The sequence below is a fragment of the Manacus vitellinus genome, unplaced genomic scaffold, assembly GCF_001715985.3.
Source record: "Manacus vitellinus isolate BGI_N305 unplaced genomic scaffold, ASM171598v3 scaffold_17_pilon, whole genome shotgun sequence".
In the NCBI taxonomy this organism is placed as follows: domain Eukaryota; kingdom Metazoa; phylum Chordata; class Aves; order Passeriformes; family Pipridae; genus Manacus; species Manacus vitellinus.
The window spans coordinates 6437940-6450838 of record NW_021939256.1 but is presented as its reverse complement, the minus strand read 5'-3'; the positions used below and the strand labels follow the sequence as shown (position 1 = coordinate 6450838).

At 42.7% G+C, this 12899-nt stretch overlaps 1 protein-coding gene across 1 annotated transcript in view; it reads right to left on the bottom strand.

Annotated features, from left to right (window-relative positions):
- Positions 1-9966, bottom strand: part of CLPTM1L (CLPTM1 like) — a 29287-nt gene extending 19321 nt beyond the window's left edge. Inside the window, 6 exon segments of the mRNA XM_018070107.2 lie at positions 3392-3470; positions 5414-5556; positions 6348-6537; positions 8733-8833; positions 9741-9809; positions 9811-9966. Of these exon segments, the coding sequence (XP_017925596.2) occupies positions 3392-3470; positions 5414-5556; positions 6348-6537; positions 8733-8833; positions 9741-9809; positions 9811-9912 (684 nt within the window). The 5' untranslated portion in view covers positions 9913-9966.
- Between the last annotated feature and the right edge of the window lie 2933 nt (positions 9967-12899).

The window sequence follows — 12899 nt, the reverse complement described above, 5'->3', positions numbered from 1 at the left end:
AAAAAACCAAACCCCAAAAAATTGCCACAGTCAGAACTTTAGCAAATTGAGGTTGGTTTTGAGAGAAACTGAAAAGGGAAGCAAGATGATGCTACTAGCTCAGACTAGTGAAAACACCACAGCTAAAGCTAAGCAAGATACTTTGCGATCTGGGGTGTCACAGAAAACTTCGTCTTGCCCCAAAAGAAACAAATTTCAGCTAATTCTATTGTATCATTTACACTTCAGTTAGATGAGAACTACTTGAGGCCCCTTTAAGATGAGGGAAAAAAAATGTCCTAAATTGCCTTAGCTCCTTCTGCATGATAGTTGTCCATCTCTCAAACATCCTCTCAGATGTCAGAATTCTCTGCAGCTACTTCAGTACAAGTTTAGGTAGTATGTTTTACATTTCCAGGGATAGCTCAGGAACTCTGCAATAGTTAAAGATCTATTGCTCCAGGCTCCTAATTACTCCCAATCATGATTCCCATCTCAGTCCTGCTACTCTACACTGTATCTATTTCTACAGTAATTAGTTATCTGACACTTAGCCAAGATGAATGGGCTTCTTCTGATTCTTGTGACACACAACATGGTTTTAGCCTCCCCATGTATCAGTCAGGTGTGAACTGGAGTTACATTCACTCTCCCATTCACTGTTTCCTTCAGTGAGTACAAATGAATCTCAATCTCACCACCCTCCCAAGACCCTGGAAGTTTTTCAGACTGTGGCAGAACATGCAGGTGTACTAGAGATACAAAGGGAAGCTGAGAAAGTTTTATGAATACAGCAGGGAGAAAAGCTTGAGAAACTAGAACAGTGCCAGGAATCTCTGAACTGAATGGAACAAAGGAAAAACAACTGGGTGAAACCAATGTGGATAGAGCTGACTGTAAGGAATGCTGCCAAGATTCTACAGCTGTTTACCAAAAACTATATAAACATCTGCTAGGCTGCTTTTCCTTTTTAAAGGATTCCTGTAATCTATCTACTCTCCTTCCAACTTGTCAGTCTACCCATGATAGCATTAACATTTTTGGAGAAAAGGAAAAGAAATTTTATCTGTGGAGGACAGACAGGAAATAAAAATTTTACAAGTGCCTGTAAATTTTACAAGGCAGCATGCAGCAAGTGTACCACAAACAAAGAACTACTAAGAAGTTAGGGGTAGCATAGGGAGAAAATCGGATTGCAATACAAGACAGAGACAGGAATTCTCCAACAACAAAAGCAAATTAAATGGAGATAGAAGGATTAGAAGAATGAACCCTTTTTCACTGAGCAATTAAAAGTCCACAAGTGCTGCCTCACAACCTTGATGTGAGTGTGATGGTTACTAAGCCTTTGAAAGCTTGAAGTTACCAAACCTCTGCAACACAACCTGCTCTTGTAGTACAGCGTCAGAACATCACACATTACTTCCAGCACTCTACTTAATCAATACGACAAACCAGCATGTAAGCAGTATGAATTTAAATTCTGCGCAATCCCCAAAACGCCAGCACTGCCAAGCACGTTTAAAAACACGAGGAACACACCACCTCTGGACCGCAGTACTTACCACAGAAGACGTACATCTTGATCAAAATAATAGTCAGTTCACAATCTACACAGCCTAGCACAAGCAGGGAAAATGCACCTTCAGCTCCATGACTTTAGATCTGGCACAGCAAACAGACAGTATCTGTTCCTCTAGCCAAATGTTAACCTGGCTCCACAAAAGCTGTACTACCTTTTTCCCTTATTCTTTCCTGCTCTTCCCTTACCCCTCATCATCTCACAGTATATTTACTACAAGACCACTCTTTCTGCAGTGCTTGAGAGCAGTGTGGCCAGTCACTACTGAGGTGTCACATGAGTCAGTGCTGGAGGGGAAGTCTGCTAGTTTTAATGGAGTGTCTGTAGCACTTTTCAGGATCTTTAATGACTTCAAGGCAGTGAGTTACAACAGCATTAACTGTAACTTGATGACAACTGCAGGAATGTCATTAGTAACATGAGAATGTGAATTTGTTTGTAAACAGGGTACATGACTTGATCAGTTAGAAGTTCATATGAATGTATTGAACTGAATGATCTGTGATATAAAAACTTAAAACAAAGGACAAAACCGCTAATAAAGGCACTGCAAAAGTATACCCAAGGAAATATTGGACAAAACTATCTGCTATCAAGACTTGTAACAAATGCTCAGGACTTTATTTTGTTGAACAACCTTGGGGTGGAAGGGATACAAGTTCTTAAAGATTCTCCCCAACACTAAGTAGCAAAATTCTTTGAGCTAAAGTTAATGAATTGGAGAGAATTTAGAAGGTCTATGGAAAGTTTACAGCTACTAAGGCTTTCATGTAGAAGATGAAGTATTCAAACATACTCATTTAACAATTTTGAGACACTCCCCAAGATGGTTGGTCCCAGTAACTCCTAATTACCAAATTCCAATTGGTACAACTGAAAAGAACTGCAAGGCTTAACGAAGAGCTGCTAAGATGAACATGTTTTAGATACAGGGGACTGCTATGTGTAACTTGTAGCAAAGGAACTGCATAATTTCCTACAAGAGAAGATTCGGGCAAAAACTGAATACAGAAAATTCTATTTAAATTTATAAAAAACTCTTTCTACTTTTTTTTTTACTTCTGGAGTGACTGAACACTAGAACAAGTTGCCCAGGGAGGCTATGGCATCTCCATACTTGGATATAACCAAAACTCAGCTGGAGAAGGTCCTGAGCAACTCGCTCTATATGATCCTACTCTGAGCTGGGTCACTGTACTGGCAATCTCCAGAAATCTCATACAATTTTATCCTTCTGTAATTCCACTGATTAATGTAAGAGCACAAAATCATGGGATGTACTGCAACATCAAGCTTTCAGGTGCTCAAGTTGCTCTAACATGACAGAGAGCAGTACCAGAAAATTTAACCACAAGTGAATTTTGTGGATATAAGAGAATGAGTAGCTACTGACTTGTGTCCTTGTAACTCCACTATCAGTTGTAGATATGTGAATATGTTTATTTCCTAGAAGATATCAGAAGCCACTCTGGGATGCTAACACAACTTCTTCAGGTTAGGGAGTCAAACTACTCATGAGACTTCTCCTGCCACAGCTACAGTGATGTCCTCCATATCACCCAAAAGACAGAAACAATGGAATCCAAATATCTTTTGGTGGAATAGAAGACAGTGCTTGGCAGATAATTCTGCCAGAAGAGAATCTCAAACCCGGATCCAGCTTCTGCAGTACCACAGTTGATCACATTAAGTTAAACTGTCATTGAGTTCTTTTGTGCTTTTATACTTTTTCATTTCAGCAAACAAACAATGAAAAAAATCTTAATTAAAACAACAGTGAAGATTACTGTTAAAACTGTTAAATATAATTAAAGATATTCTATTACTCACCATCAAATCTTTCACTCTGTTGCTTAGCTGATCAATAAATAATATTGGAAGGTAATGCACTGTCTTCCCCAACTGAACCCTAGGATGTTTAAACATGGATTTTATGACTGCAGTGATCTAAAAAGCAAACTACTTTTATTCAAATTAGCACTCATTCATCACTTTCAGATCTACCCATGTAGATATTTCCCACCATCTTTTCAGGCACATTTTCTTTTAACACATACCAAGAAATTAGCCACTGGCCTAGAATCTTTCACTGAAAGATATTTGCATTAAAAAGTTTTGTTTCTTTTTACTCTTCTGTAGAAAGACAGAATAAGCAAATAAAAAGACAAATGAAATTGGTTGTGATGATGCTGAAGCTTTTGCATGATCGGGGTAGAGGAAATCTACAACTCCGTGGAAGAGAAACATGCTGAAGACTACCACCATATATTTGTATCCTTTGTCTCAAGTATCCTGCTCGTATTGCAAAAATAACAACTCTCCACCATCTTCCCCACTCCTCTGCACCTGGTAGGTCATCTATCAGGTCAGCAGCATCATATGCTCTAGCATGAGGGCTGGTGTGCACACAAGGAGGCCAAATACTACCTCAGAGAGCGCCCAAGGAGCAGAAATCTCCCCTGCCATCTCTTCCACAGAAGGTCTCATTTGGATTGCTCTATCACCTCACCAATGTGCATGAATCCAATAGAAACCACCCAACCATTGAGCCCTCTATCAAGTTGATTAAAGCTATTTAGCAAATTATAACCTATATGCAATTGCTTTGTCAGTATCTTAGAAAAGTATTTAGCCCAGTGCTCTAAGAGAGACAAATTCTTAAGGTCTTCACTAGAAAAGGAGTTATCTGCACTGTGATGTTCTCAGTAAAAGTCTATGGAACTAATCTAAAAGAGCTTTGTAAAGCCTGAAAGCTGAATTTTAGTTGTTGACAAAAGAAAGAAGTCTCTGTGCATCCTAAGAAAGACTGCATACTAAATATACAAAGTGCAACAGTAACACAGAAGAGTACTAAACTGAGGCTCAGAAATATTGCTTGGTTGTTTAACCAAAGCGGTTTAGACTTCTAAGTAATAACTACAATTAAAGCTATTGCTAGTGGAATTGCAGCAGGTTATTTCATATCCAAACTATTTCCTGTACAATATAATGACAAAACAGCACTGATGCAAATCTAAACATGACCAGAAAAACATCCTCGTTCATCCACCCCAGTTCAACAACCTCTTCTTGTTATGTGCCTATCCTATGAGTTACTAAGTTTTTTTCTTCTGGCTGGAAAGCTATCCCAGAACCCCAGTTGCTTAATCAGTCTGCTGATTAAGCAACTAATTCTGGATTTAACAGGATACTTGTAGAGAAAGGCATCATCATACAACAGCACAAGCCAATACAGCACTACTTATATGGTTGACACTGGAAGTGACTTATGCAAGCTGTGAACAGAAGCTGCTGTCTGCATCTAGTGGCCTAAAAACCTATCTCTGCTTTTTAGTGCCTTCTTGAGAAAAATAACATAATGCAGGAATACATGCATTAAAGTAAAACAAAGCCAATCATAAAGGCAGAAAAAAAGATACCATAGGAGGCCACCTGTGCCTGTTTTCAGCACTTGGGGTTTGTACAGGTAACTCGCAGAAGAAGGATAACTGGAAAGGGTCTAGGGACAGTAACTGCTCTAAAGGCTAGAAGAACAACTGGAGAACAAAGGCAGAAGCTGCAGAAGTCTGCTGGAGCATTTTACTTGTGTCTGCTTGTCCTGCCATGATAACTCCTTACAAATAAAGTATTCTAAACTCTGACCTGCCCAGGAGCAAGGTATCTCCAATCAGGTTTTCTAGTACACAATAACTTAGTAATTTCTCTCTAAGGAAAAGCATTCAGAGCGCCTATTCTTGTCTCCTAAGTGCCCATTTAAACATAAAATTACTAACAGTGGCCAGGGAGGATTTTTGAAGAAATGTGCCATAAGTTTATAATAGCAAATGTATAAAAATGAAGTCATCAGCTTACATTTTCATGTAACGGTGAACATCAGCAGGGAGGGATGATCCATCAAACACAAAATCTTCCACCATGACATTTAAGGTTAATCTTGACCTCCAGTGAGAGATAGGTTCATCCAGAGCATTTGTGTGCTTTTCCGCTTCGATTTGCTTTAAAAGAAGAATAAAAATACATGCTGCTGAACAACACAAAATTTTGAATGGGATAATAATGTAACTCACAGACTCTATGGAGTCATTAACTATATTACAAAAAAAAAGCCCATGAAGAAACACTTCACCTTAATTTTGACCAGATCAAGTATTTTGCTCAAATGCAACAGAGTAGATTGTAAAGGCCCACCATAATCTGACACTGAAAAAGTGGAGTGACCAATCACAGCCTTGTTCATCAAGAATGAATATTCACCTAATTAATCTTCATACCTTAGGAATGTGTATACTAGTAAGAAAAACTCACTTTGAAAACAGGACTGTACAGTAATTAGATGATATTTCAAAACAGTCAAAAGGATGTGGATGATTAACCAAACAGCATATCTGTTTGTTTTCATATGTTATTCTGCTATTTTACAATAGCAAAGCATATTATTTCACACAAATTCAATTCACTATAGAAAGCAGTTCCATGCTGTCACAGAGAATGGATTCTACGATTCTATTACACAGCAATATTTCTACCAAAAGCAATGAATTCTTTAAGTAATTAATGTTAACTAGAGCAGTGTTTTAATAGCAGTGTTAAAGAAAGAGTTCTGCCTCTGCTCTGGGGAGTGGTCTACTGTTGGCACATGATAATCAAGGAGTTTTGATTTTTTTTTTCTCCACAATATCATTTTTAGTTTAAAGACGCAAGCACATCACATACTAACACTACAAGTGTCTATAAAAGAAATCACTTTTTTTGCAGTTCTTCTTTTGTAGATGGAAGAGCTACCTACCTGTGTGGCTGATTCTCCAGTGAGTAAATTAATCTCTTCTGGTTTGGGGACCATGTATGTGGTCAGAGGGCTTACTATATGCACCTGCTTACCATCATGCCAAGGCAAAATGCCAGCATGATGAAGAAATATATATGCATATAATGTGCCATTATTTCGCGTTTTCTTTGGTACAGAGACATTCACTGTCCTAAAACACAAAATAAATACATTATGAGATGTACACGCTGAAATATTTAGCTATTACTAAACATTTGGGTTGCCTGGAACACAACAATTACTTCTAGTTAGTATGTCCTAATGATGCATGCCTGGACAGGATAATTTTTTATGCTCCAGTACATATTACAATATAAGCATTTCCAAAGTTTTACTATTATCTTAAGATAGTTTAATCTTTGTCCATTTCATACCTTACTGCTCTAGCTAACACAGGACTGCATCAATTCTTTTGTTGCTTTCCTCTACTGCTATGTCATAGGGCCAAAGTTATGACAACACTCACAAAAAACAGCCTTCCATGTGCTGAATATGTATCACAGATTGTATACACAATACAAAATTTAATAAGAAAATCACAAAGTTTTGCCATGCACTTTGCATTAATAAAATATCTTCTCAGTTATGGTATGCCAAGCACAGAACTCTAAATTGGAGCCCCAAACCATGAAGTCACTCCCCTTATTTTAGCCAAGAAATCATTCTACTTGCAACCTTGCATAATGCCTCCTCTGTTCCTGTACTCTGAGACACAGGTAAGATGCCTCTGCATTTTTAAAATAAGGCATTTTTCTGGTTTACTGAAATAAGTTGTGTAGATCTTTTTTATGTGTTATGTGGGGTATTTGGTAACTAGTATTTGGGAATTTGTATTTGGTATTTTGGTATTTTGGATATTAACTTGGGAGTTCAGACTCATTGGTTTATTTGCTTTTGGAACCGGTATTTGGTTTATTTTGTATTGTGGGTTCTTCAGGTTCCAAAGACGGAATTGTGAAGAAATCACCTTCGGGTTGTATTTTAAAACACTGGAGAGAAATGGGACAGACCTCTGGAGAAAGAGCTAAAATTGCTGTCCTGGGTGGCCAATGCAAAGAAAAAAGGCTGCAGGCAGAAGCATTGCTTGCTGCTGAGCTGGAAAAGAGGCTACAAGCAGAGGCATGGCTTGTTGCCGAGGATGATCATATCCAAAAGCTTCAGGTGGAGCTTTGGAATGCGCATGAAAGAATCTTACAGGATAATCTGCAGGATGTAGAACCTGTAATGTTCTCTGAAACATGGTCTTGTAACTAAAACTTACTGTGTCCACTGGAGGAGCTGAGAGACTACTGTCTCAAAGCAAGTCTGTTGTTCTGATAAAGAGCAAAACGCAATGTTTGCATTGACATCTGATGACGACAAAGTAGCATGTCAACCCTCAATTAAAGCTGAAACCTCAAATGACTGCCACAGTCAGCAAACAGCTACTAAAACAGTGCCGTGTACAGCCACCAAGATATCAAAGTCTGGCCATCTATCGGGTGAGATTGAAATCCAGTCAATATTAATGCAGTGGGATGCCGAGAAGCTGGATCCACTTCCCAGACGGCAGCCAATCACTGGAGTAAACTGAGCAAGCATTATCTGTGTAACTGATAAGGTTAATTCATGGCTCCAGGGTAAGAGGCAGAAGCCTGATAAAAACCCTAGAAGAAACCCAGCAAAAGCAGCAGCGGCTTGTTGAATTTGTACAAGCAGTCTCACCCCCTCCAAACATGATATTAATTGGAGGAGATCCCCTTGAAAAGATGGGGCAAGCAAGAATAGCAGTGCAGCAAGCACTTTATGAAACAGAAGCTAAAACTCCACCTGAGAGATACCAAGTTCAGGCAGTCAAACTTCCTTCACTAAGGGGTAACTTGTTGGGGAAGTCTGTGTTGTTTTTTTTTTCTAGGAATGCCAGCATCCCCCCCCATTGAAGATCAAAGGTACCAGTTCAGACTGGGAAAACTACCAGGGGAGTTACAGGCAAAGATGTGATTACCATTTTTCCCTTAGGATCTGTCACCTTTGTGAATCTCAGCATTTCAAACTCAAGTTACTGCTTTAGTAGTATTATACCAGCCTTCCTTTTAATAATCGATCTGTACTGGGCCAAATTTTCACAGATCTTTTTATAGGAAACTGCCAACAGATGAGATAGAGCTGTGTGAAACCTATGAAACTTTTAATTGCCCCATAGTTGGTTGTATTATCAGTTTATTAATTCTTGTGATTTGTTTGTGTTTGTGAAGCCTAACTTCGCTTCATGCATACTTCTGTCCATGTAACCACCAGTGAGGATTTTTGCTTCAGAATTAAAGAATGAATTCTGACACCTCAGATTCTACTAGTTCAGATACTTACCTTTCAAATTTGGACTCAATATCAAAATCCTCCACATTCAAAACGAGATCTATATTACTCTCAGCACCAATGCTTGACCTTGTGGTAGTATACACGCTTAACTGAAATCAAAACACAGCATGAAGAAATCAGAGTATGGAAATATTAAATCCATGCATTGTTATGCCTAAAGTACAGGTCTGTATTTTGGCTTCACTAATTCCCCAGCCACAGGAAGGTTATATACATAGAAAATAATGTACTCAAAAAAAGTCTTAACACAGCTTTCAGCTCCTTTTGGGGACAAAAATACATGATAACCCAGCCACTAAATACATTTTAAAAGGATGACCTGTCCTGGAAGTTGAAAGTAGTGGAGCCATCTCACAAAATCACAGAATTGTTAGAGTTGGAAGGGACCTCTGGAGATCACCAGTTCAACTCCCCTGCCAATGCAGGGGCACCCAGAGCAGGTGACACAGGAACGTGTCCAGGTGGGTTTGGAATGTCTCCAGAGAGGGAGACTCCACAATCTCCCCGGGCAGACTGTTCCAGTGCTCTGCTACCCTCAATGTAAAGAAGTTCTATATCAAGTTGAGATGAAACTTCTTATGTTTTAGTTTATGTCCATTGCTCCTTGTCCTGTCCATGGGCACATCTGAAAAGAGCCTGGCACCATCCCCTTGGCACCTGCCTTTGAGATATTAACGAGCATTAATGAGATCCCCTCTCAGTCTTCCCCAGACTAAACAGGCCCAGCATTCCTCCTGCAATGCTGCTCTATCCAGTGTGTGTGTGCCAACAAGTACACGAAATCAATAAAAAACGCAAACCCCAAACGCTTCCACTTTCCCCGTGCCAGCAGCCACGGGCGCTCTGCACAGGGCAGGGACAGGGACGGGGGCAGGGACATGGGTCATGGACAGCGGCCAGAGGCTTGGGCAGGGGCCGAGGGCAGGGACAAGGGGAAGGGCGGTGCCGGGGAGCCGGTGACACCGAGGGGCCGAGGTCCGTCCCGGTCCCGCTCACCTGCAGCTTGGGCCTCCGCGCAAGGTAGGGCAGACGCACCCCCCCGCCGGCCGGCCGCCGCCGTCGCCAGGCAGGGCCGCGTGTAGACGATGCCGTACATGACCCAGCAGGTGTGCGCCACGTACACGGCGAACACCACCACCAGGCTGGTGAACGAGCTGCGGCTCAGCATGGCGGCGCTGATGACGGCGGCCGCCCCCGCCTCCCGCCGCAGCCCCGCTCGGGATCCGCCGCCGCCGCCGCTCGCGCATCCCCCAGGCGCCACCCGCCCGCCCCGGCATGTCCGTCACTTCCGGCGGGCGCGGGAAGCACCGCCCCCCCTCCCGGCGACCAGCGTCGGGAGCCGCGCGCGCCCCGCGGGGACGGAGCGGCCCTGCTCGCGGCGGGCGCGTCACGGCACGGCGGGGGCCGCTAGGGGGCGCTGTGGGCAGGGCCCCGCCAGGGACCGCCCGGGGTTAAGGGTTAGGGCAAGTAATGATGACGGTAGTGGTGGAAATGGTAATAATCCCGGAATCACAGGGTCGGTTAGGTTGGAAAACACCTCTGAGATCATCGAGTCCAACCTGTGACTGAACACCACCATGTCAACTAGACCATGTCACGAAGTGCCATGTCTAGTCTTCCCTTAAACACCTCCAGGGACAGTGGCTCCATCACCTCCAGTGTTTAACTAACCTTTCCGAAAAAGAATTCCTCCAAATGTCCAACCTAAATCTCCCCTGCAGCAGCTTGAGACTATGTCCTCTCATCCTGTTGCCAGTGGCCCAGCCACAGGACCCCTACCTGGCCACAACCTCCTTTCAGGTAGTTGTAGAGAGTGACATCATCACCCCTGAGCCTCCTCTTCTCCAAGCTAAACACCCCCGACTGTCTCAGCACTCCTCATAGGACTTGTGCTCCAGATCCTTCATCAGCTTTGTTGCCCTTCTCTGGACCTGCTCCAGCACCTCAATGTCCTTCCCGAATTGAGGGGCCCAGAACTGGACACAGGACTCAAGGTGTGGCCTCATACACGAGTGACAAGTACAGAGGGAGAACCACTTCCCTGGTGCTGCTGGGCACACTATTGCAGATACAGGCCAGGATGCCATGGACTGTATCATCATGCTGGCTCATGTTCAGCTGGCTGTCGACCAGCATCCCCAGGTAATAATAACAACAATAATAATTATGTAATAGTAACAACAATAATTGTTGTAATAGTAACAACAATAACAATAAAAATATCCTTTGGCAGTCTAACAAAAAATTACCTTACTCACAGACTGCAAGGTAGTTGGGATATGTTGGGAAAAAAAGTCAGGGAAAGGAAAGAAGCAACACTTCAAGGCCGGGTTGGATGGGGCCCTGAGCAACCTGGTCTAGTGGAAGGTGTCCCTGTCCACAGCAGGGCAGCTGGAACTAGGTGATCTTTAATGTCACTTCCAACCCAAACCATTTCTGCTCTACTCTGCTCTGGTGTGGCCTCACCTTGAGTACTGTGTGCAGTTTTGGACACCGCAATAAAAAAAGATACTAAGCTCTAAGAGAGTGTCCAAAGGAGGGCAACAAAGATGGTGAAGGGCCTTGAGGGGAAGCCATATGAGAAGTGGCTGAGGTCACTTGGTCCGTTGAGCCTGGAGGAGACTGAGGGGAGACCTCATAGCCATCTACAAGTTCCTTGTGAGGGGAAGAACAGTGGCAGGCACTGATCTCTTCTCTGTGGTGATGAGTGGCAGAACCCAAGGGAATGGTCTGAAGTTGTGTCAGAGGAGGTTTAGGTTCTTTTCCCAGAGGGTGGTTGGGTGCTGGAACAGGGTCCCCGGGGAAGTAGTCACAGCACCAAACCTGACAAAGTTCAAGAAGCATTTGGACAATGCTCTCAGGCACATGGTGTGATTCTTGGGAATGGTCCTGTGCAGGACCAGGAGTTGGACTCAGTTACCCTTGTGGGTGCCTTCCAACTAAGAATATTCTGTGATTTTGTGAACAGGAGCAAACAGCGAAGGGCAGTGGCAGAACCTAGAAGAAGGTGTCCATCCGTCAGCAGCTGAAGAAGCACCCTCCGGGCAGTGCACCTGCCAAGCAGTCACACTCTGTTCTTGTAGGCCTGAGCTACCAAACATTGTCCCTCGGGGGAGCTGGAAAGGTTCTTCCAGGCCCTTTGCTGGGAGAGACAAAGGAGCACTTCTTGTGGTCCTTGTATGCGCTCATAGGGGGGCAATCAGGAGAAAGTGGTGGTATGGGTATGTATCTCAAGTACACCTCAGCTGAGGAGCTCGGGTAGAAGGTACACTAGGGCAGAAGAGGCATAAATATGGGTTAGAGATGACTGCTCAGTGAGGTGACAACCAGGAATTTCCCTGCAACACAGACAAGGGAGAAAACAGGCACTTGGGCAGGTGAAGGGTTCAGGCAGTCTAGGGCATTACCATAAGTGTGTGGCAGGTTACATGGAGCTTTGAAATACCATGGGGGAATATGAAGATGGATATCTTCTTTAAGAGAGGAGAGTGGTAGAGAAAGGTGGGAAGATGAAGACGGAGAAGAAGGAATGATGTGAAGTGTCACAGCTCTTGCTGCTACCTTAGGAGAGACCATGTCACCTGAAAAGATGCCAAAACAAGAGAGCAGCAAGGAGAGGCTGGCTGCAGATTTAGACCCCCATCGGTTCCCTGTTGATCCAAGCAGCTCAGTGGCAGGAGATGCAGAGTAGAGCTCTGCTGCCAGGGCAGAGCAAAGCCAGGGCTATAACCTGTCACCTCTGGCAGGCCTCATGATACCCTGAGGCATGCAGCAGGGAAAAGAGGGGTTAAATCAAGATGGTATCAGGTAGGGGAATCTTTACCTCTGGAAGAAAGAAATCTGACACGCATTTTATGCATCTACACATCTGTAATATTTAAATTATGTCAATCACTTCCATTTTGTAATGAATAAGCATTTGTGAAACTGTGCCACACTCTGATTTTATCCTCTGGCATTAGTTGAATAATTTTCTAGTTTAATCTACTTTCATAAAATAGAAGACATAAGTTATTTGCATTTTAGAGCAAAAGAAAAAGCAACAAAAAGAAGTTGAGGTTTTAAAGCTTTTCTTCATAAGAAAGCATGCCACATTGCTGCATGACTAGTAGGACTTACTGAAAGAAGAAATAACTAGATTAAATTGTGTTTTAG